Source organism: Copadichromis virginalis, linkage group LG2 (genome assembly GCF_057382275.1).
Source record: "Copadichromis virginalis isolate Kocher_CV1m ecotype Utaka linkage group LG2, C_Virginalis_male_GT1.1, whole genome shotgun sequence".
Taxonomy (NCBI): domain Eukaryota; kingdom Metazoa; phylum Chordata; class Actinopteri; order Cichliformes; family Cichlidae; genus Copadichromis; species Copadichromis virginalis.
In genome coordinates, this window is record NC_140619.1 from 11000406 (window position 1) to 11024237 (window position 23832).

A 23832-nucleotide genomic window follows, 5' to 3' on the forward strand; every position below is an offset into this window, starting at 1 on the left:
GGAGCACTTTTCATTCAAGGTGTTAACTCTAAATGACATTAAATGGTCCTGGCTCCAGAATTCATGGTCAGCCTCTGAGCTTTCACCATGACCCAGAAATCAAGCATATGGGACACCTGTACCTATCACCCAAGTGTGCCAGTGAAGAATGGAGGGATGGAGTGAGTCAAATGAGGGTTGAACCAAAGTAAAATAAACACTCTGAAATATACTTGCTATCTTTGACCGCTAGATGTCAGTGTGACACAGTAATCAAACCCCTCCCGGACCTCTGAGGGGCTCACCGGTGATCTGATGGGTAGAAAAAAGTCCTGAGATGTTAAAGGAAGAACAAATGTTCCAGACGTTTCCTGTGTCATTTGTGTTACCGATGAAGAGTTCTTTCTTCCCACTTCTTCGCTTAGATGGATTTCATAAACTAACTGGAGGCGTGTTCGGTTAAATCGCAGTTAGAATTGTTGCTGTGCGTCGAGGTTTCAGCCCAGCGTTGCTGACCGAGCAGCACTGCGATCGTGGGAAACCTCAGCAAAAAAAACCTGTAAGTTAATGTGTAGTTTGCTTTGTTGGAGCGTGCTTTATATGTTTGACTGATTAAATAAAAAATAAAATAAAATCCTTCATGGGTAACAACCCTGACCACCAGGGGGAGCTGCAGATTAACAAATCCGAACCCAAACCAGGAGTCCCTTTCTGTACAGTGAGCATGCTCTGACTGCATCCATAGTTCACTCTAACATCTCTCTAATCATCTCTTTCCTGCTCACACATCCTCCTGTACAGCACCTGTACGCCATCCGATGGAGACTCTTTTCCACATAGCCATGAAAGTGCTGACTTTATAGGTGAGCAGACCCAGAAAAAGGCTCTGATGGATGACAGGTGCTCTGCAGTGGGGCAGGTAGAAACTTAAAAAAAAGCGAAACCCAGCAAATCTCACTCAATATCATGGGGTTCAAGCCTAACTGCAAAGAATAACCGAAGATCTTTGTCTTTACACAGAACAACGTTACACGATGATTCCTGAAGTTCTTATCAGAGTCTGACAAATACAAGCAGTGTGACTCAGGTTTGAAGTCAGACCCGATGTGTTTCTGTAAGACAGTGTCAGCCTTATTCCAACAGCCTGATGGTATTTAAAACACTGAATTCACACCAGGCTCAGCTGCAAGGCTTACAGTAGAGGCTCTATGTTAGCCTCAGATCTCTGTGTACAGGCTTAGAGAGCAGTTCACTGACTTTAAATTTGTTCGGAGCCAGCCAAAAGGAAAGGACAAAGAATAAAAGATCTAAGAATCTCTCAAAACCCACCAGAGAACCAGTCGGTGCCTTCCTGGTTATTTTCCAGGAAACAGCTTCTGTAGTTGGTGAGTTTTATCGTGAACATAACCTGTTCCAGAGCAGGTTAGGCCTGCAGCATTAGTTACTATTGCGATGTACCACCTTTGAAACACTGAAAACCAGGATTAAGATGACATTAAACTGAGATTAAACCAGGATTGAACCAGGATGGTGCTTCACCTGCACTGAAGCTCACAGTTTTACTTTGAAAGGATAACTCTCATGGTTTTTCATCAGTTATTCACAATTCTTCTCATTTACCATTTTCCCAACTGAGTCTGTCCTCACACAGAGATGTGGTTCGTTCTGTTTCATGTCTGTTTTCCAGACATGAATGAGTATAAAAGGTTTACAGTTCTCCGTGATATCGGGATGTGTTTACATCTCTGTGGCTGGGGATCCAACCTGCTTTCACCTGTTCCTGGTCGTAGCAGCTCAGTTGTCTTTTAGCACACCTTCAGCTCCAGATTAAACCTTTTTGCATACTAAAAAACCCACAAAAAACAGCAAATGAAACATTTCTGCTTCACAGAGAAAATAATCAACCTGATATCGACTCTGGTCTCAGACTATCAAGTTTTTTTATTGGACATTTGGTTCACGTTCTGAACAAACTTGTGTTCTTTGTTGTATTTCTACGTTCTCATCCTCCTGCTGCCTTTGTCTCCCTTCTTTCCTCTTCCTTGTGTGCCTCCTGTGCCTTGTTTTGGTCAAAACCCATGCTTTTGGGGTTCAAAAATGAGCCATTAATAAGGAAAAACAGGCCTAACCCTCACAATTTTCCTCACTAACTAATGCTTTTATTGTGAAGTAATCTGCACCTGTGACCAAACATCCACCTGTAACACCTCAGTGATTGATGAGGCTTGCGTCTGTCGTTCCCATAATAAGCTGAATGGACGTCTGATAAATGCACGCAGCACAAAAAGTATAGACACACCCCTCAGCAGGCTTCCTGAAGCCGACCAATCAGAAGAAAGTGGGCTTGGATGGAGTTTCAGTGTGTGTCTGAGTAATGGCTGTGGCTGTCGGAGCGTTAGGATGCACTGTTATAAACAGCTTGAATCTGCTTGTGTTTTTTTGCGTATAAATTCTGCTGCATGCTGAGTTTCCTCTCTGCCCCCAGCTCAGCGTTATGAAGCCCCGGTGCAGCTGAATCAATACGCAGGGCAGCGTGCTCAGTGAGATAATAAGTGAACTCGGAGAGAGAGGTCAGGGCTCTGAGATGTCCTTGTGGGGAGTACTTTTGTCTTTTCTGTCAGGTGAGAATCTTTTCTGGATTTCATTTTGTTTTAATCGATAAAATTTCATCCAGAAGGATGCTCTGACCATACTCTGCACTGAGCATCAGTTTAATTCTAGCTTTACTTCTTCTGTTGTGTTTGTTGTAACCTCTGCTGCCCTCTCTGCCCGGTCTGTCTTGAAACAGAGATCTTAAAGCTTTAATGGGGAGATGATTGTTTTGTGAGGAGCTGTGTGACCGGGCCGCTGGGCTTCATCTGTTTATACTGAGGTTTCTACCGTCGCACTGCGGCGAGCTTTGACTCAAGAGAGAAGGGTAATGTTTCAGCCATGTTTGCTGGGAACTTTAACTTCAGAAATATGTTGGCTGGAAATGAAAAAGACCATCAGCTGATGGTTGCTGCAGGCTTGCTTGTTGTTCCTAGAGTATTTCAAAGTAGAATGGGAGGCAGAGCCTTCAGTTTTCAGGCCCCTCTTCTATAGAACCAGCTCCCAGTTTGGATTCAGGAGACAGACACTATCTCTAATTTTAAGATTAGGTTTCAAACTTTCCTTTTTGCTAAAGCATATAGTTAGGGCTGGATCAGGTGACCCTGAACCAAAGTTATGACTGTTGGCTAAAACTAAATGTGAAAAAACATTTTAGTTACCTAAAACAGGGACGTCAAACCCTTTGACCATACATGGGCCACTAAATAAAACCTCACTTTCTGTCACTGTGAAGAAGTTTAACTACTTAATTTAATTTAACGAGATCCACATCTTAAAAAGAAGCCAATTTCAACAACATGTCTCAGTTTTTCCAGCACGACTGTTTCCCTTTAATTTTATAAAAAAGAAATGTGTAAAATTTCTAGAGAAAATTCTAGCAGCTCATTGCCCAGACTGTCCTCTAATTATAACACAGAAAGTTTCTGTTAATTCACACAAAATTCTTTTTTTTTTTTTGGAACAATAAAAAAAAAAGTTCTAATTAGCAGTGAAAAAACTGGAATTTTCATTTTATTAAAATAAATAAATAAAAATCTATTACTGAACAGCTTCAGTGTGGCTGTTGGACACCCCTGAACTGAAAAACAAATAAAAACTGGACTTTTAATAAAATCGAATATAAATGAAATGATTTTGTGAACTTTGAAAACAAAACGGAGGAAACATCCTGAGTAATAATGTTATTTCAGCTTGCCTTGATGGACGTCCCTAATGAAAAAAACAAAACACAATCATAATAAATAAATAAATAAAATGAAAAGAAGCATTTTCAAATGATCAAAACTATACTGAGACAAAAAAAAATCCATTCTGGAAACTCAATGAAACTGAATAAAAGACAAAAAGTCCAAATGAAATAAAAATAAAACCTACATTAACTCTCTAACGCTCTTCAGTAAAGCTGCTAACGGCTCCGTGATGCATGAGGATTTGTTTTTGTTTTTTTTAACTCAATTGATGATCATTTGTTTTGTGTTGGGCTGTTTCCTGTTAACGGAGAGTTCTTCCTCCCCGCCGTTGCCAAGCCCTTGCTCACAGGTCACTGCCGGAGTCATTTTCAGGGGCCTGAGGTCGTGCTTTAGTGAATAAAGCTGAACTCTGAGCCTCTCCCCGGGACGCCGGCGCTTTGAAGTAACGCCGGGTGGAAACTCCCTTTCAATCCGTTACATGAGTCATTACGTAAGACACGATGAAGCAACCCGACGTGTTTACGATGATTCTGCCTGTGAGGAAACCACCGGAATAACTCCGAGCTCCGGAGAAATTCAGACCTCTGACTCCCTCTCTCTCCTCACGTCTCTCTACCTGGTTGTCTCCTCCCCCTCTCTCCCTCCCTCCCTCTCTCCCTCTCCTCAGTCTCTCCGCTGCTGCTCAAACAGCAACAGCTCCGCCCGTCTCTCCGTCTCCCTCCGTCTCTGTGGCTCTCTCCGTCTACCTGTCTCCGCCTGCCTCCCCCTTTCCCTCCATCCACGCGCTGCCCTGCTCCCCCCTCTCGGTGCGGACATGCTCCCGGGGCTCCGGAGATGAGGCTCCGAAATGTCTCCTTCCTGACGGTCTTGTTGTTCGGGCTGTGCGGGCTGGTCTCCCTGTCCTGGTACACCGCCTTCAGCAGCTCCAGAGGTAAGAGCCGGTGTGTCCCGGTGTGCGCATCTGCGTGTGTGCGCGCGTGCACGTGTGTGTTGATGACGTGTTTGTTTAGGGGGAGAGAGAGTGGAGGGGAGGCGGGGGGTCGTTTGGTTTTGGATGTTGCAGGAAAAAAACGCATGATGGTGTGCTGATGCGAGGCTGGAGGTGCAGGGAGCGCTCGGTTTGAGACGCATCACGTGCCAGCTGCAAGAGGAGAGGGTCCACGAGAGGGGAGGGCCGGGAGGGGGGGGGATTTTGTTGCAGAAAGCGTGAGGGCAATGAGGGGAGCGCTTGTGCCTCCCCGCCAAGCAGGGGAGTCCGGGTCCAGGATGAAATGATGGTGGGTGGGTGTGGGGGGGGGCTTTTTCATTAGGAGAGGCAGAAGGGGGCGCTCGGTTTGCTATAAGAAGACGGGGGCGGGGCGTGAATAATGTTTCAGAGACTGTTTGATTTTGTTGTACTTTCAATTTTGAAAAATGTGAAGGCGACCTATAGGATCTAAGGGGGCGCTTGGTTTGTGATGTGCCACGTGCCAGAGGTAGAAAAAGAGGGGAGAGTAGAAGGGGTAGGTTTGATTTTTGTTGCAACCCCTCTCTGTGTTTCAGAGAGGATGCTTTGCAGGTGAAGGAAACTCCAGAGCATAAGGAAAGGAGCGCTTGGTTTCCTATGCACCACATGCCAGCTCAGGTTGGAGATGGAGGAAAAGAGGGGGTTTGTTTCATTCAGGTTACATGGGGTGCATGCATACACCACATACAGGTGTAGTAGGGCACTGCGGGAGAGGTTGGTTTGATTTAGTTTCAGCTTTATCTTTCCTGAACGTCGAGGTTAAAGGAAGAGATAATGAAGGGAGCGCTTGATTGATTGATTTATCCCTCAGCTGAGAGATGAGCTTCCAGGTGGAGGACAGTGGAGGGTTGGTTTGAGTTGATTACAGCTTCACTTTGTGCTTTTAGATAAGGGAAGTGTTTGATTTCAGACACATGACACACCAGATTAAGTACAGTTGGGAACAGAAGAACATCAGTTGAAGCTCCTGCTTCCGTGGTATATAGGAGAGCGCTTGATTTGTGAGGTCACACCGCAATCTCAGAGCTTCAGACTGAGGAGGAAGAGCGTGCTGGATGCTGGAAAGGAGCACTTGCACCATGTACCAGCTCAGGTTGGAGGAAAAAAGGGGTTTATTTCATTGAGAGGAGGAGTTGGTTTGATTTATTTACAGGTCTGTCTCCAGTTCGAGTAAACCTTAAAGCTTTTGCATGCAAGAGGAACGGGTAAAGAAGGGAGCACTTGATTCTTTTTTTAGGCTCCTGGAACCCCTGAACTGGATAAGTGGAAGTAAATGGATGGTTGGATGGATGGGTGGGGTTCCAGATGGAGGACAGTGGGCTTGGTTTGATTTTGTTTCAGCCCCGCCTTGCACTTTGTGGAAAACAACTACTCACACCTGCCATCTGACAGCTTCAGAATGAGGAAGAACAGAGCTTTGGATGCTGGAAAGGAGCGCTTGTTTTCTATCTGATGTGGAAATGAGAGGTGGGGTTGGTTTGATTTAGTTGTGGTTACACTGATGCTGTGTTTATTTGTGCAGGAGCAGAAAAATGTGACGATGATGATGAAAGTTTGGACTGAAAGTCTGCCAGAGTCGAGCCTCAAGTTAAAAGAGCGCTTAGTTTGTTGTCCATCATGTGCTAGAAGAGAGAAAGAGAGAGTGAAAGGTGGGTGGTGGTAGGTGAAGTGGAAGTACAGCTGGTTCAGAGGTCAGAGGAAGGAGCGCTGTGAGCTGAGGTGATGGCATGTTTGTGAGGAGGTGCGTTTGGTTTATACTGGGGGTGAGTAGACTGATCTAGGGGTTTGTTAAAAAAAAAAAGGGACAAAAACAAAGCGGAGATTAACACACACACGCAGGCCTGGTGTGTGTGTGTGTGTGTGTGTGCACGTAGTTATTAACCTGTGGGTGTTTGCTCCCAGGAGCTCTGCAGGCTCAGCTGTCAGCTGCAGCTGTGGGTCCACAGGAGCGCTTGGATCGAAACTCCCTCCAGCCTGCAAGAGGGGTGGAGTTTGAGATCAGTATCTGCTGTGAAAGGAGTGCTCAGTTTGCGATTGGTCTCACATGATCTTTTCTCTGGCGTGAGACCCTCTTTGGTAAAAGGGGGCGCTTGGTTTGCGATACAGTGCAGCAGCTTTCCAAACAGCTGGAAGCTCAGCATCTGTACGCTTGCTTTTTATCACGGCGCACACTGGTGGGTGGGCATGAGACTAAGGGAAGCAGTCGTAGTTTTGCTCGTCATGGATCGTCTGCTTTCGTGAACACCACGGGTGTTCTCCTTGTTATTTCTGTTTTAGCTCATAAGCACGGTGTGGTGATAGGACGCTGGTGCAGAACTTGGCATCTGGTCAGAAGTTAGAACCACAGCTGGACGGATTCGTGCAAAATGAAAGAGCTCACACTGGATTGATGCAAGGATAGTGATGGTTACACCCTCGTCCAGTATAGACAATGTTTGTCGTATCACAAGACATAAAGTCGTCTACAAACTCGTCCACATCAGGACTTTTGGAGGAAACAACAACTTTAATCTCAACATGAACAATCAGCAGACATATCTGGTGATTTAAACAGCTGATAGTCAGTCAAAGAGGCCACGGCCCTAATACCGCAAACTTACTATAAATGAAAAACGTGAGTTATAAAATAGATTCTCACCTGTGCAGGTGTTATGAAGGATTCAATTATCTACAGAGACCAACCAGTCTGTGTGTCAGGCTGTAAACATGTTTATTTTTGCACATTCTGCACCACATCTCTGTGCGTTCATCATTTGTTTGAAGCCAGCTCACCTCCTGCAACCACTTTTCCGAGAATACGCGCTTCTTTTGCGGTTCGGACTCCTTCTGACATTTCTTTGGAGGAACACCAAAGTAATTGCTTAAAGGAGCTTACTTCTTCGACATCTTTAAGAGTTCTAAACAAATGTCTGTCCTCCTCCAGAAAATCTTATGTATGCAAACGTGCGTTGCAACTGCTTATCCGGTGCGCGTCTTTTATTTTGACAGCGAATGCACACCTGCGGACCACTTATGTGCACCCCTGGATACATCAGTCCGGACAGTCACGCTGAACAAAGCTTACGACCTTCAGAAGACTGAGTGCCAACTCATTATGAGCACATTTGCAGTAAATGTATGAAAATGATTATAACCACTTATTTTAGTAAAAGAAATCAAACATTTTCAATGCTAACCATGGGGACTGACTCACTGCTGGAGCCTCCGGTGGACAGTAGAGGAACTGCAGCTTTTGGTTCCTTCACTTTGCACTTCGTGTAAACATCAGTTTTTGGTGTTTCTGTGTCTGACGTGGACAGTTTGCAGTTAGTGGGGCCTTAAGCAGAATTTGATGCGGTGCCTCCACCCCCAGCTAAACCCACCACCTTTATCCCGCCTTTCGTTCCTGTTTCCTTTCAGCCTCAGAGGGATTTTAAATTCTTCTCTAAGTGTTTGCAGTCAGCTGACAAGCACTGACAGTGAGCGTGACCTCGGCTCCGACAGCCGCTGACGCCTCGGGCCGGCTGAGAAAACACGGAGCGATCCTTTAAATGTGCGCAGCTGCGCTTTCATGTACTTTCACTTTGATTTGAATTGAGGAGAAGAGTGTGTGTGTGTTTGTTTATGTGTGCGTGTATGTGACACTTGTAGTATCAGAGAGTCAGACATGTTCAGATCCGTCCGTTCGGCTTCAACGTCTCTGATCTGTTTCAGTTTTTTCCCTGAATCTGAACAAACACACACACACACACACACACACACACACACACACACACACACACACACACACGCACTGGGTATTCAAACCCTGTGGGAACATCTAACTGACATGATGCTTTCCCTAACCCCTTACCCTAAACCTAACCATAACCAAATGTCACCCTGTCACTAAAACCACATTTTGAGTCTCAAAAATGCCTTGAAACTTGTAGGGACCAAAATCCTGGTCCCCACAAGTATAGTAAACTTCCAGTTTTTGGTCCCCACAAAGATATCAATACACGCTCACACAAACACACATACACATGGTTTGAACCACTGACACACTTCACTCTGACACACAACACACATCTTCTTCTTCTTCTGGACTTATTTTAGTTGCACTAAAAAATATTTTAGATTGGTTTATTTTCTTTTTTATCTTTAGTAATATTTTTAAACGTTGACGTGTTTGGCATGAATTAAATGTGCGTATAGTTTCACTTTCTTGCCTTGCTGTTAATAACTGAGTGATCAGGTTTGAATGTCACAACTGTGTCATCGTTGAATTTATGGACCTTCAGGAGCTTTAGCTCTCCAAACAAAATCATCTCAAACATAAAATTCATTCACACTCTCTTCAGCGATGTTCTATTGTGGCACATTTTCCATATTTTCCATATTTTTCAGATTTTAGTAATATATTTAAATTTCGATGAAGAAAATATGTGATTTTTTTAAATTAGATTTGGTTCATTTTATATATTTTTTTCATGCTGTGAATGTTTTTGACCTACATTTTTAGATTTAGATATTTTGGGGAAATTTCACAGATTTTTCAGATGAGTTATTTATTTATTTTGGTAAATAATGAACAACTTTTAGACATTTTTTCCTTTCCTTTTCTTTTCTTTTCTTTTCTTTTCTTTCCTTTCCTTTTTTTTTTTTTTTTTTACTTGGGGAAAATTTTACTGATACGTTTCATAAATTTTATATTTTTTTATAAACCTTTTGTCATATTACATTATTTCGTATGTTATTTACAACACTTTGGGAAAATCTTACAAACATTTTATAATATATATATCTATATCTATATCTATATATATATATATATATATATATATAGATATTCTGTATATATACACATTTTACTGTTTTGATGCCAAAACCTTGATTAGACCTGAATTTCCGATGAATCACACATTGCTGTGACTCATCCATCCTTCTGATGTGACACCTCCACACGCATGCGCGCACACACACACACACACACACACACACACACACACACACACACACACACACACATATCTCCATCCTTTCCAAATGAAGGCATGTTTTTGCTGCAGAGTGGAGATTGATTCACACACTGATGGCAGTTAACCATTGTGTGTGTGTGTGTGTTGTAGCACTCAGGGTAAATTAGTCCAGTCAGTGGAGCTGCAGAAAGAGGGTGCAACTCCTTGTTGTTAGTCTGCACTATACGAAGAAACTTAGCGGCCCGCTCTTCGTTCTCCAAACAGTGATCGATGATCGTACGGGTTTTCCTCACTAGGTTCGGGGTGGAGAGTAACTTGCACTCCAAGCGGTAGCCTCGGAACGCTTCCGAGGCGTCCTCAACTATGTCGGATAACGATTCGTAGCACTCGGCTATGTCGTGCCTGTACGCTTCGAGTTTCTCTAGGCTCATGTTCGCGATCCAAGCTTAGCCTTAGAAAGCTTGTGATGACTACTCGTTCCTGGTCGGCTACTGTGTCTCAGCTGGCTACTTATCTCAATCGGCTACTCGTGCGACGGCTGTATAAGGCTGATGCCGTCTACTAGCCGCTGGTATATCTGGATTATGGAGCAGCTTGTGTGTAAATCCCAGTCGGTCGCTGTAGCCAGGTCGGCTGGGTAATGTAGCCAGGTCGGCTGGGCCAGGTCGGCCGGGTAATGTAGCCTGGTCGGCCGGATAATGTAGCCGGGTCGGCTGAATAATGTGGCTGGGTAGGCTGAATAATGTGGCTGAATAATGTGGCTGGGTAGGCTGCATAATGTATCCAGGTCGGCTGACTAAGTCGGCCGGTGCCGTAGGTCGGCCACCTTGTTATTTTGGAGTAGGAGTGGGGGCTTTAGGTGTAACATATAGTGCTTTAGGTGTAACATATAGTGGTTATATGTATAATAAATAACATATCACACTGAGCAAAGTGATCGTGTTCGTTTATTATTTTTCATTGTTTCAAATACACACAAAGAGCAAAGAGCATTGTGACATGGCAACAAACATACACAGTTTCACAGCGGTACAATGATCCACGTGTGTTGAATACATAACATGGCCTACAAACGAATGTCATTTCTTGTCAAAATATTTCAACAGTGTACCTTTGCTATTGCTCACACGGGTACGTTTCGCGGCGGGCTCGCCATGATCAGAATGTGTTGCGAGGGGTGGTCGGTCAGAGCAAGGTTGCAGTGTTTGGCTGACATCGATTGTTTTTGCCAGCGACTCTAAATATTTGATCATGACGCTACTTTGAGGACCAGGGCACGGTTTTTCTTTTCTGCGCACGGCTGACATAGTGGCCACGGTGTCACAGGGGCAATCGGCGTTTGTAGTTACACCCTCGACCCGGCTCACATAGCAACGATGTGTCCACAAAAGTCCACGCTGTCCTCTAGAACACCGTCGGACTCTACGGGTGCCACTGGGTCTTCCGCAGGGCGATGTAAATCCACAGCAGCATGGTCGATGTACTCGTCTTCGATGTACTCGTCTTCTGTAGGGGTACTCGTCTTCTGTAGGGGCGCTCGTTCTTCGGCGTTTAATCTCTGGAGACTTACACGCACTGGACCCGTCGTCCGTGCTTGAGCTCAGTCTTGGGCGTTTAATCTTTGGAGACTTGCACTTGCTCTCGGGATTACTGGCGTCCGAATCCGAATGAAAAGAAGGTGACTTTCTCCGACGCTTGCCTGGACCTTTCGCTCGATCGCCCTTGTGCTGCTTCTTCCTGCTGGTTGTTGTCTTACGGCTTAAGCGATCAATCGGCGTTTCCTTTACCTTTCTAGGTGGTGACTTTGTAGGAGACTTTGCGGGCGACTTGCTAGTGAACTTTGCACTTGTCGTCGGTCGATCGTCACCATCAGTGTCATCTTCATCGCCGTGGTGTTTCATAACACAAGTGCATCGTCGTTTTTCTATTCTCGCCGGGGCGGGTTCCTCCTCCTCCTCGGAGTCAGAGGAAAATAACGCGCCTTTATGCACACCAGAGTGTTCGGGGATGTCGTGGTCCGACTCAGCGTCAGAGTCGTCAGCGCGACGGTGGCGGTCAATTCGACCGAAGGCTATCTGTCTCACAGGGCCGCAAGCGTCAGAGTCACTCTCTACGATGCTGTAATCGTCCTCGCTCCTGTCGTCAATGAAGTCGTCCTCCAAGTCGTATTGATCTAGACGCTTGTCATCATCGTATCTGCCCGACAATTCATCCTTGTCATACTCCTCCGTGGCCAGCAACTCTTCGCCTTGGGCCGCTGTGTAATCGTACTCCCCTTCTTCTTCGTCCTGGCCAGATTCCTCATCGGCGTCATCCTCGCAGCTCATTGCTTCCTGGCAAAGCAATTCTTCTCTGTCAGCGTTGGAGCGGGACGTTTTGTTGGCTCTCCTTTTCTTGCACTGATCACGGTCCACCAGCGTGGTCTTTGTTGCGAGTGTACGCGCAAAAGCTCGTTTGCCTTTTCTTGCCTCGGATGAAATTGTGGCCTTTGTTGCGGGTGCACGCGTGAAAGCTCGTTTGATTTTGCTTATCCAGTTTTTGGTCGATATGGCGCCCAAGCGGTCGATCAGAGCCAAACTCAGTTTATCTTGTAAACCGTGGGCGTTCAGCTGTTCTACCACGATGGGATTGCTAGACACCCATTGTTCCAACACCGAACTGTATTTCTCGTGCAGCAGCGTTTTCTCCAAGCCGAGAACTCTGCACACAGCTTCTCGTCTTGTGTTATCTGCGTACAACCAAGCTGCGCTTTGTAATAGAGTCCCTATGTTTCTGACCCACGTGCCCAAAGGGGGGTTGTCAGGCACGATCATAGAAAAGCACCAGGGTTTTTGGGACGGTGATACCGGTCCGGTTGCGACGTCGACGTCGCGTCTCGACGCTTTTTCTGACCTAGGCGAGGCAGATCCGACTGAGACGTTCGACGCTTTGCGGTTGGAGTTACCGTCGTCCGGCGGCGTGTTGCTGTTGTCGTCGTTGTCGTCGTCAATATCGTCGGCGGTCTTGGTGTTCTTCTTCAGCTTGTTCATTTTGTTGTGGTACACCCTCAGGTTGTGGAAGAGCACTTTCATGTTGCTATAATCTCTGCCTCTAGCAGTGTCTTTCGGAGCCGGTGTGTCTTTTATCAGCTGTTGCCACTTCTTAAAGGTGTCGTTTATGTTGTGGGTGCCCAAGTTCCTGAACAGGTCTCTCGTTGCATGCCTTTGCGCTTTGTTGATGACACCGCTGTTCGACGCTCTAATCCGCCTGTCGATGCTGGCCAGGGCGCGCCAGTCTTCCTTGAACTGTTGCTGCAGTAAAGCAATGTTGTTCCTATGAATCTGCGCGCGATACGCGCCGTCTTCGTTGTACCACTCGTAGGCTCGAACGTACTGATTGGCTTTTTGCGTATTACACAATAACAGCTCTGCAACAGCAAACGCATTGGGCACCCTGTCGTCCATTAGCTTGATGCCCAGATCCACTATCTCGCACATTATCGGATCTTCGATCGCGCAGGCCACGTGTTTTGGGGTGTAGTTACACCAGTTGCTGGTGGGAGGGCTCACCCGTTTTAGGAACGCGGTAAGCGCAGGATTGGTTATGTCCTGATGCAACTCGGGTCCGGCCAGGAAAGTCTCTCTGCCGCTGAGCTCGTTTAGCAGTGTGTAGCAACACTGCAGCAGCTCTCCGCTACCTTTTACGCAGGAGTGTTTCAAGGCCCTGCAAAAGCGTGCGGTGGTAGATATGTATAACGTTCGCTTGTCCTTCTGCTGGTCGCGCAACGAAACCACCGGTGTCATGTTACCTCGCTTACGGCTCACCACGCGTGCCGTGCGTCTGAAGTACACAGTTTTGGCCACGCCGGTGTGACACGTGAATCTCGACAGATCGCATATCACGTCCACGTCCGAGAAACAGTCCACGCTTCCCGGTCGTTTACTGACTTGCAGGTCAGCTGACTCAGTGTCCAGTACACAACACATGGGTTCCACATCAGCAATGGTGTCTCCGGTTTCCCCACACGTCTGCGTAGCAGACGTTCTGTCATTGTCCTCTCCGCTGCGTAACAACTGCATCGGTTGTATGTGCTTGAACGATGGAGTGAGAGCATCCGGATGAGTGGGGACTTCTAGAGACATGTCCCAGAACTCATATCTATCGCCCGTTATGTCCTTTAACAGGTTTAAGCTTTGGACACCCGGCACGATTAGGACCTGCTGCATGAAATAAGCAGCGCTCCCGCTCATCAAATTCACCGTGTACGTGCCCAACATCGATCTGGGCTTGTCACAGAACCGTAGCTCTAACTCCTTGTCCGTTTGGGACCACATTGTCACGACCGGTATGACAACGCGGTCCTCTGCGACGGACTTCAACGCTGTAGAGGGTATGTAAAAGAGGGTGTAGTTTTTCAAAGCCAACATTAGCTGTTTCATACCGGCCCTGTCTTCGGTTGACATACATTCTAAGCCATCGGCTCGCAAGTCCATAATATCCATCAAAGCAGTCAAAAGCGACTTGGAAGGGTTTTGTTTGAAACGGCCGATGTCTTCGATCACCATGTCTCTGACGATTTTCCGTGTCGTCTTGTGTTGAAACGCTTTGCTTTTCTCGGATAACATAGACTCTTTCACTGTCATGGCTTCGGCTACCTGGTCGAATAAACCAACGGTGTCGGTGCATGTGAACGCCCGACTGTCCTTTTGTTCATCTGAGTACCAGGCAGGCTTGTCGGTCACCACGAACTGCATATTCGTCCCGTGTGTGAGTGCTCTGATGTACAAGGGAAAGCAATGCCCCTGCTTTATGTTCTCGCTCCAACCGAGATGTTTCCAATTGCTGTGTGGGATAAGCTCTCTCCTTATCTTCAACTCTTGTGAAATGTCTCTGAGTCACGACAAAACACTCCACACGGTGACGTGAAATGCCTGTCCGACCCGCAGCTCCAACGTTCCCGACCTGTAGTTCCAACGTTCCCGACCTGTAGTTCCAACGTTCCCGACCTGCAGTTCCAACGTCCCCGACCTGCAGTTCCAACGTCCCCGACCTGCAGTTCCAACGTTCCCGACCTGCAGTTCCAACGTTCCCGACCTGCAGTTGGTTTTATTTTCGGGCTGCTGCAGCTGAATGTGTATGATTGCCTCTCTCTCACATGCACACGCAAAGACAGACAGACACACACAAACAAACCCGCACAGATTGGATTACAGTGTAGCAGACGACTCATAGTGATTAGATGACGCATCAGATTCGAAGTGAACATGTTTTGTCTTGTCCTCAGGACACACACACACACACACACACACACACACACACGGACAAACACACACACACACACACACACACACGGACAAACACACACACACACACACACACACGGACAAACACACACACACACACACATCCTGCCTGGCATTGTTCAGCAGTGACAACCTTGGCTTTTACTTTCCTCTGTTCAGTTTGTTTCTGTTTCTAGAACTGATCCAAACGTCTGTTCAGTTATTCTGGTTTAATCGTTCTCTGTGTGTGTGTGTGTGTGTGTGTGTGTGTGTGTGTGTCTTCCATATAAAATATAGCCTGAAAGTGAACCATTAATGGCATCAGAAATCACGATTTTCTGTATTGATTAACCTGTCCTTCAGTTTGAAGGAGAAAGTCAATTAAAAGGTGTGTGTGTTTCTCATGTGTGTGTGTGTGAGATCAATAACAGATGACTGAGCGTCATTTGTTCAGACTCTGTTCAGCTTTGCATGATTCACAGTTCAGAATAATCCTTCTTGTCTTTGTCTGTCTGCATCAGCCTCCAAGTTCAGCTAGAAACATTTTAGCTCCTCCTCCTTTAAGTACTCTCTCTTCTTATTGGCCGCCCCTTGCAAACGCATAACAGTGGGGCTTCTATGCTTGATGTGACTATATTAGGAATATCCCTCCTTATGACATCATGCAGATCCAAGAGTAGAAAAAACTGTGCTACACTGAGAGTTTGGAGCATCTGCAGCCTGAGCTCTGAGCTCACAGTGTGAAAGCAGAACAGCTTTAAATGTAATGACGTGTCCTATCTGCAGGTGATGGTTCTGGTTCTGGTCACGAGGTGGTTCCAGCTTTAAAGATGTGAAGTCTGGTGACAGATTAAAGGAAAATGTAGTTTCCGTGGTTTGATAGAGCTGCTCTTGTCAGTCAGAAAACCAGAGAAGAAGAGGAGACTCCTCTCTTTTTCCTCGTTGGTGTTTATCTTCCTATTCTGACTTCCTGTCTTTCAGCTTCCTCTCCTTCTGCTTCCTTCCATCATTTATTGCTTCCTATGTCTATGTTTCCTTTCCTTATTTCCTCGCTCTTCCTCCTCTTCTCTGGCTTTAGTGTAGTAACGAGAGAGAGGATGTTTGACAGTGTGATCAATATGAGAACTGAGAGTCTAAGTGTGTGTGTGTGTGTAATGTGAGCTCCAGATTAACTGTGTGATCTGTTACACAAGCTGCAGTTTGAGGTGTCAGTCACACTGTTAACGGCTGTAGCTGTGTGTGTGTGTGTGTGTGTGTGTGTGTGTGTGTGTGTGTGTGTGTGTGTGTGTGTGTGTGTGTGGGACAAACTTTATCGGTTTATAATCTGTAGGTAAACTCGATCTCACTCACACGGTGTCACTGTTTAAAATTTAAATGCTGATAATAATCAGAGGTCACACATGTAAGAATACGCCGAAGAAGGTAGTCCCTGACCGAAGCTCTGTTTCCTGAAGAGCTCAGCAGGAGGCCTGATGCTGATCGACAGCAAACATTTGAAGCTTTTTCCCGTTTACTGTTTGAGCCGATAAACTTCAGAATAGAATTTGGTATCACAGCCAGCGGTATCTGTCTTTGGTACTCAACTCGTTTTGAGATTATGGATTGAAAATGTTTCTTGGCTGAAACGTTTGACGCCGCCTCGGTCTGGCAGCGTTCACACCGCTGATGCTCGACTGTTTTTGGTTCCTGTTCATTCTGAGGTTTCAGACGTCTTACGCGTCTCGAGCATAAATAGCGTTCTGACATTTCAGTCCAGCCGGTGTAGAAATGCTCACTTAAAATGTGAACAAACGGTAAAGAAAAACACGTTTCTATGACAACTCAGTAATTATTTAGCCTACTGTCGGCGAATTTGGCTTTCAGGCCGTCAAACACGGTGCAGTCTGCAGCTTTAGTGTTTAAGCAGATGTTTCCTCAGATCAGATGTGCTGCCATTGTAAGTTTTGGAAAGTATGACCCCACTGGTGACCGCTTTCAGCCTGCCGCCACCACCGTCTTTGCCCTGTGCGAATGTTGTTCTTCAACATGTCGATGGAGTGACGTCACATGATCTCGCTCAGCTTCTTCCTCTAGCCCAGATGTTCTCTGGTACCGAAGTTTAGCACGAATTGTTGTCTGTGAATCGGTCCTCGGCAGTGTTGACGTGCTTTGGTCAGCACGCCGTGTGGAACTGAATCGTGCTCCTGCGGAAACTTTGGTCTGATTTGGGGTCGTCCTGTCAGGGTCAGTGATGGTTTCAGGTTTTCTACTGTCTGTGTGACCTCAGTTGACGACCTTCTGGGTGCAGTTTGCTTTGTTAGCAGGATCACTCCCTAAGTTTCGCTCAGCCTCGGCCCATTTTAAATGTTTTAAAGGTTTTCGAGTTTCTCCAAGCAGGTTTAGGCTGAAGTAAGCTGGACAGCGTGGCAATAAGATTACTCCTTAAATGGTCTTGTTAATTGGGGGGTCATTTATCCCCATGTGTCACACTTTTCATTTTGGAATGAGTGGTGCGGCGGTTGGCTCGGTCCTTCCTGTGCAGACCAGAGACACGCTCAGGTACCTGCTGAAGGTGTGGATTATTTAGCCAAAATAAGTCTGAGTCTATCCTCTGGCAATGATGTAACACATTTCTTCATCACTGAACCGGAAAACTGTAACATAGGATTTAAAAAAAATGTGCGCTAAAGTTTCCCGCCATCTGCGGTGACATCTTTTTTTAAATAGTTTTATAAAAGATCAAAGAAATGCTGATTAATCATGCTCGTGTCTCTCATCGTTCCCACATCCGTGGCCGCGCAGGAAACAGCCACTCGTTTCCACTTTGATTAATAATTAGAGGTTAACGGAGGTTTTTAATCATGTCGTGTTAAAAGCGGAGCAGGAATGTTGTGATGGATGTTCCTATTGGAAAATCGGGTTACACCCTCTGAGGGGGTAAAAGAAAGGCGGCTGTGTGTGTTTGTGTTTCTCACTAATAAAGATTTCACACCTACAATTGAGGAATCGAAGTGGAGCCGCTATCGTCTCCATGGAAACCCTCAGTCCTCTATAGGCACCGTGTTGCATAATGATGCTCTATATACTCCAATGGGGTCTTTTATTTTGAAGGAAGTGAAGGAGGAAACATGTTAAAGGATTGATGTCTACAAACACATACGATTATTACAAATATCAGATTTAAGTCTTCATGTGTTCTCTGGGTGAATATAGGCACAACTGAAGTTTGAGGTTTGAAGTGTTGAAAATAAAAACTTTCCTCTTGACGTCCACCTGACAGCTCGAGGCTGAAACATTCAATCCAGGCACGCTCTGATCCTGCGTGTTTGTTCAGCCTGCAACCTTGACTGCTGCCCTCGCCCCAGGGGGCACATAGCCTCAACCCCCCCCCCCCAAACAAACACCGCCCGATTTAAACAAAAAAAAAAAAAAAAAAAAAAAAAAAGTGCACACACACCCCTGTCGACCGTTGTCATGGTACGATCTGTCACTGCTGGGTGGTTTCGGCTGCAAGCCAACTCTGTGTGTGTGCGTAAGAGGGACATTTGGAATAAATGTGGACAGTAAAATTTCGTTTTTACTGCTTTTTCTGTGTGACCTGCTGTGAAGCTTTGAGTTTCTTTGGCAGCAGGAGTTCAGTTGTAAAGTCAAAGATAAGATTTGATTCAGTCCTTCTGTTATTCAATCTGGTATCTGTTCTAAAATGCTTTGATGTCCTTCAGCAACAGTTTCCTCTACTACAGCTGTCACATGGTGCACATGTCATGGACCTTTACTGTGAAAACACACACACTCTCTGACTCACTCACTGGCCTGCACCAGTTACCAGTCACTTTGTGGAGCATTGGACTGCCATTACCTCATAAGACTTTGTTGTTACACTTTCTCTTACCGTACATTACTAAATCTCCATTTGCACTATTTGCCTATTTGCACTACTCTGCCTGGTTTACACTCAATGTCACTTACCCATTATATTGTATATTGTATAGCTTTCTTGTTATATGTAAAATTGTATTTATTTAAATTTTTACTTTTTAATTATTTTACTTGCATTTTTAATCACTTTTATATTTAAATATATTTAAATGTTCATTTGCTATTTATCTAGGGATTGAGAGTAACGCAATTTCTATTCTCTGTATGTCCTGTACATGTGGCAGAATCGACAAATAAAGTTGACTTTGACTTTGACTTTGAAAGGTAGACACAGGCCCTTTTGAAGATCTGTCAAACAAATCAAGATGTCTAAACTCTATTTAAAGTTACAGAATACGTAAACTTACTCATACACTACCTAAAACTAGTTACGCAGTACTTAAATGTACTTACAGTATGGAAATGTATTTGTATCCTGTATTAACCTGACTTGTTACTGTTGCCTACCTTTAATGATTTGTAGGTAAATCTAATTACACTGTAACTTAAAATATGATACAGTTAAACTCTGTTTAATTACAGAGGAATTAAACGGCTATGTTATGAAGTGTTACTGAATTGTGTTCTTCAGTGAGGCGGCGTATCCTTCATTCTTACATTATTTTTATTTAACCAAGAAAATAAGACTCTTGAGATAAAAATATCCTTTTCAAGATAAACTAATAAAACACACACACACACACACACACACACACACACACACACACACACACACACACACACACACACAGAGGAGAACAGGTTTGAGCCTGAGTGAAATCTGGCTGAAACTCTTCTGAGTTAATAAAATTCGGCAGTTTTTAAAGTAAAAGAAAAAGTCATAATCTAGTGATTTCCCTACAGAATCCACATTCATGAAATCCTGGAGGCGGTTTGAGCTGACATTGTTATCAGTAATGAGGTGAAATTACTCTCATACTGGACTGGATTCAGATCACTGACCAGGGCAGAAAGTACTAAATCCATCGGACCTCGATGAGAGAAACCAAGCTCAGGTTTAATGCGCACTTTTGCAAAGATGTCCTGCAGATGTTCCTGTTCCTGATGTGTTAGTCGTGTTACTGTGAGCAATAAAGTTTATTACCCACCATCAATGGGGCCTTATTGTTTCATCGTTAGTTATGGAAGCATAATGGGATGATAATGTGTTAAACAGAGATGAACACTGATGCAATGAGATCATGCGGACGCACGCACCGTCTCGTGTTTGTGTGTTTCCTGGAGGGTCCAAGACGCTGTGAAAGGAGCTGATGAATATTTGATGGGAGCTCCAGCAGGTCAGGTTGCACTCTGAGAGAAACCGTCCTTGCCTTCATGCTGCACAGGGAACAAAGCTCACCTCATTCATGTGTGGAGAGAAGATTTAAAAGTAATCTTTAATGGGTCCATCAGGCACATGTGAACTGCTGAGTCTACATTTAAATGTACAATCATCTGAGTGTGTAACTGAGACAACACAGAGCAGATTCACGAACACAAGTCTGAGTTTTTCTGTCAAAGATCTCACAGATGTAGCAGCATTTTTCATAGACTGTATGTAAAAGATGGATGCAACCAGTGGTTTCTGGGCTCATTTTGAAGCTTCTACGCGTTATGGCCACCATGTTGGGTTTTGCGGCCAGAGGGGACCTTATCAGGACACCAGGGTGAAGTGTCAAATTATCAGCTAATGCTAGCTAGCTAGGTTAGCAAATTGCATCTGTAAACTGTATAGGAGCTCCCACTGGCACAGACAGGAGCGAATTAATGCTAAGAAATCAAATCCTAGAATTTTACTCACCAACACTGGAGCTCTTCCTGGACAGTCTGTTTGTATAGTAACCTTACAGCAGCCATATTATTGGCCATGTAATGTCATTAAAAATGCTCCAACAGCATAAACACGGTTCAGATATCCAGTTCAGTGGCTCTGATTAGCTGAGGTGAGGGCTAGCAGATGACTAACAGCTAAAGTCGCCTGTGTCACCATGCACCTGTCAGTCAAAGAGGTCACTCCCCTAAAAATGCAAACTCTTAAGCTTTAATACAATTTAAACAGGTGAGTTATAAAAACAATGACACCTGTAAAGTTGTTATGAAGGTAGGAATTATCTGTAGAGCCTCAGAGAGTTTTTATATCAGGATGTAAACGTGTTTATTTCTGCTTTGAAGTTGGATATTTTAATATGGGAGTCTATGGGGACTGACACACTGCTAGAGCCTCTAGTGGGTGTTGGAGGAACTGCACCATTGGTGCTTTTAAGCCCCAGAGGTTGATGCTCGTTCCCACATACCCTTTCTTCTTCTGCCAGTGGAGTCTCAGGTAGCCTCTACATGTTTTTCCTCAAGCACTCTACCGCCACCGTTGGGTCAAAGTCGGAGGTGTGTATAAGTGCTACTGAACTCCACGCCACACTTTGAAGAAGCTGAGCATAGCTGGATTATTGTGATGAAGCCAAGTTCAACGCAGCTGTGACCTCCATTTCTGCCATATTAGAGTTTTTATTCCAGCTCCCATAAAACTGGTTCAGCTGATCCTCACAGCAACACTCGTAACAGTTCACAGACTGAGACACATTTGTTTTATAAACTGGCCCCTCATCAGCACTGACAGTTATTCATTGCTATGATGTTATCAGATATCTCTGCTGAAGTTTCCATGAGCAGGAACCAAACTGATTACTGGAGACACGCGCACTCGTTTATCTTTGAAATTTGCGATGAGCTGATGGAAAGGCCCAAGCGCTCCTTCCACCGCCGCTCCGGATCAGGTTTGCAGCGGCGTGTAGATAAAGTTTAGTTGAAGGAAGTGGAAACACGACATCACTGCAGGTGTCTGATGTTTCACTGATGTGTGCGCTGAACTGTCTGCAGCGTGTCAGCAGACTGACGGCTGCAGTCGTTTATCTCCAGCTGCTCGGCTCGCCTGACAACCTCTGCTCTGTGTGTAAGAGACCCTGAACCGCAGATTACCTCCCTCACACGTCAAGTCTTCAGTTCAGATTTTATCACATTTTTTTTAGAAATTTTAATCAGATTTTAGATCGGAAGAAAAAACGTCACGCATATGTCGGTGCGGCTGCAGGACCGTGGTCCATGGCACGCATGTTACAGTTATAACGATCATCATGAAAGGTTTAAACCCAGCTGTCAGAGTCACTTTTACGCACTTTCTGTTTTAAAAGGCTTCAAAACAAAAACTTGTTTCCATTTGTTCTTTCTGAAGCTTCCCTTACTTCCAACAATCATTATATCCAAACATCAGTAACAGGAAAAAGCACTAAACATGCATCTCAGAGATTGTAACCAGTTAAATAATACAAAGATAGATTTCCTGTTGCTAAAGCTCGTGACTTCTGGAGCACATCCGCCCCCGCCTCATTTTTCAGTACCAGACCTGAGCCAGCTGTGCCATTTGTGAGCCAGACTAGGCTCAAACGTGCTGTCAGTATAGCTGTGACACATGTAACTGGATTAATTGACTGTTTGCTCCCTTAAATATATTCATACTGTTAAAGGTAACTAATCCAAGACGACTCTAAATTGGACTGTTTTTCATGAGGAGTATTTTCACTTCTCAGTTCTTTGCCCTTTTGTACTTTTACTTTTACTATAACTTTAACTAAAGTAAGAGTAGTGCTGCTGAAACACATTTTGTCTGTTTGAAGTAAAGGCGCTGACAAGTGTTTGCTCGGCGGCACAGACTTGACATCGTGTGTGTGTCAGAGGTATGAGGAGGACAGCATGTGACCCACTGCCTTCAGCATGTGATGGGCTATGTGTGTGACCTTTGACCTCTTGTTCCAGTTTTTTCTCTGTGCTTTAGCCAGTCGGAGCTCAAACACCCACATCGTTCACCTTTCTGTCGTCTGTCACCATAAAAAATGAAACATTTGCAGACTGCAGCTCCACACATGTGATGATATCCTGGGTGGTTTCTACGCAGCGAGTCAAACAACGGTCGGTGATACCTTATCACCCCCCCCCCACCCCCCCCCCCCCCCCACCCCCACACACACACACACACAAAACAAAAAAACCCAACAGAGTTTAACATATAGAATTACTTTTATCTCTGTTCAAACTTTATGCATATTCTGGGTCCGACTAAATCAACAGCCCGACCACTGCTGCCTAGAGCATATGGCCAAAAGTATTTATCACGATATATTTGAAAATTTGCGATAACAATATAACTGACGATATAATTGATGCGAGACAAAATACAATTCCACAACTTTACTAGCGCAAAAAAACACCATCCATTTATTTTCACTTAAACAAGAAGCTGTTTTTTATGTGCATTAACCAAAAGGCATTTCCAGTAGAAATGGGCTGACATATCCTGAGCATAACCATGTATAATATCCACTGAAGTTAAAAAGAGGTGCTTTGCAATATTAAACTGCAGTGTGCCAAATAAAAAAGTCAAATACGTATTTTTCGGACCATAAGGTGCACGGGATTATGAGGCACATTAAGCGAAACAAAGCAGTCAGATAGATCAAACTACTCAACTCATTCTTCTTGCTTCCTCCACTTCTGTACCATTGATTCATTAATGCTGTATTCTATCACAGCTGCTCTATTCCCATGTTGTTGCAGTATATTAATTACTAACCTCATATTGTGGATGGATTATCTCAGTTGTTCTCCTGACTGAAGTTTGGTCCGTTTACAGCATCCTGCCATGCGATTGCATTTGTCTCTAACCATCAGGAACCTTCACGTTAACTTTTATCGAGTGGAAAAGTGTTAGTGTTCGTCCTCCAGCTTCACTGTTTATGTTATGCTAACATAGCTGTGTTGCTAGCGATCACGTAGCACATCATTATATACCAGCTAGCCCAACTTCAGTAACCCTACAAACATCACTGCTGTTTAGTTTCCTGTCTTCATTTATGTTGGAAGTGACAGCAGAGCTGTACGTTTGAATTTTTTCAGAAATCTCTCAGTCAGAACATGCT

General features: G+C 44.8%; 1 protein-coding gene across 1 annotated transcript in view; it reads left to right on the plus strand.

Moving 5' to 3' along the window:
• Positions 1-4192: 4192 nt before the first annotated feature.
• mgat4b (alpha-1,3-mannosyl-glycoprotein 4-beta-N-acetylglucosaminyltransferase B) overlaps positions 4193-23832 on the plus strand; it is a 118315-nt gene continuing 98675 nt past the window's right edge. The window contains exon 1 of the mRNA XM_085471192.1: positions 4193-4692. Coding sequence (XP_085327318.1) covers positions 4596-4692 — 97 coding nt within the window. The 5' untranslated portion in view covers positions 4193-4595. The remainder of the gene's footprint in view (positions 4693-23832) is intronic.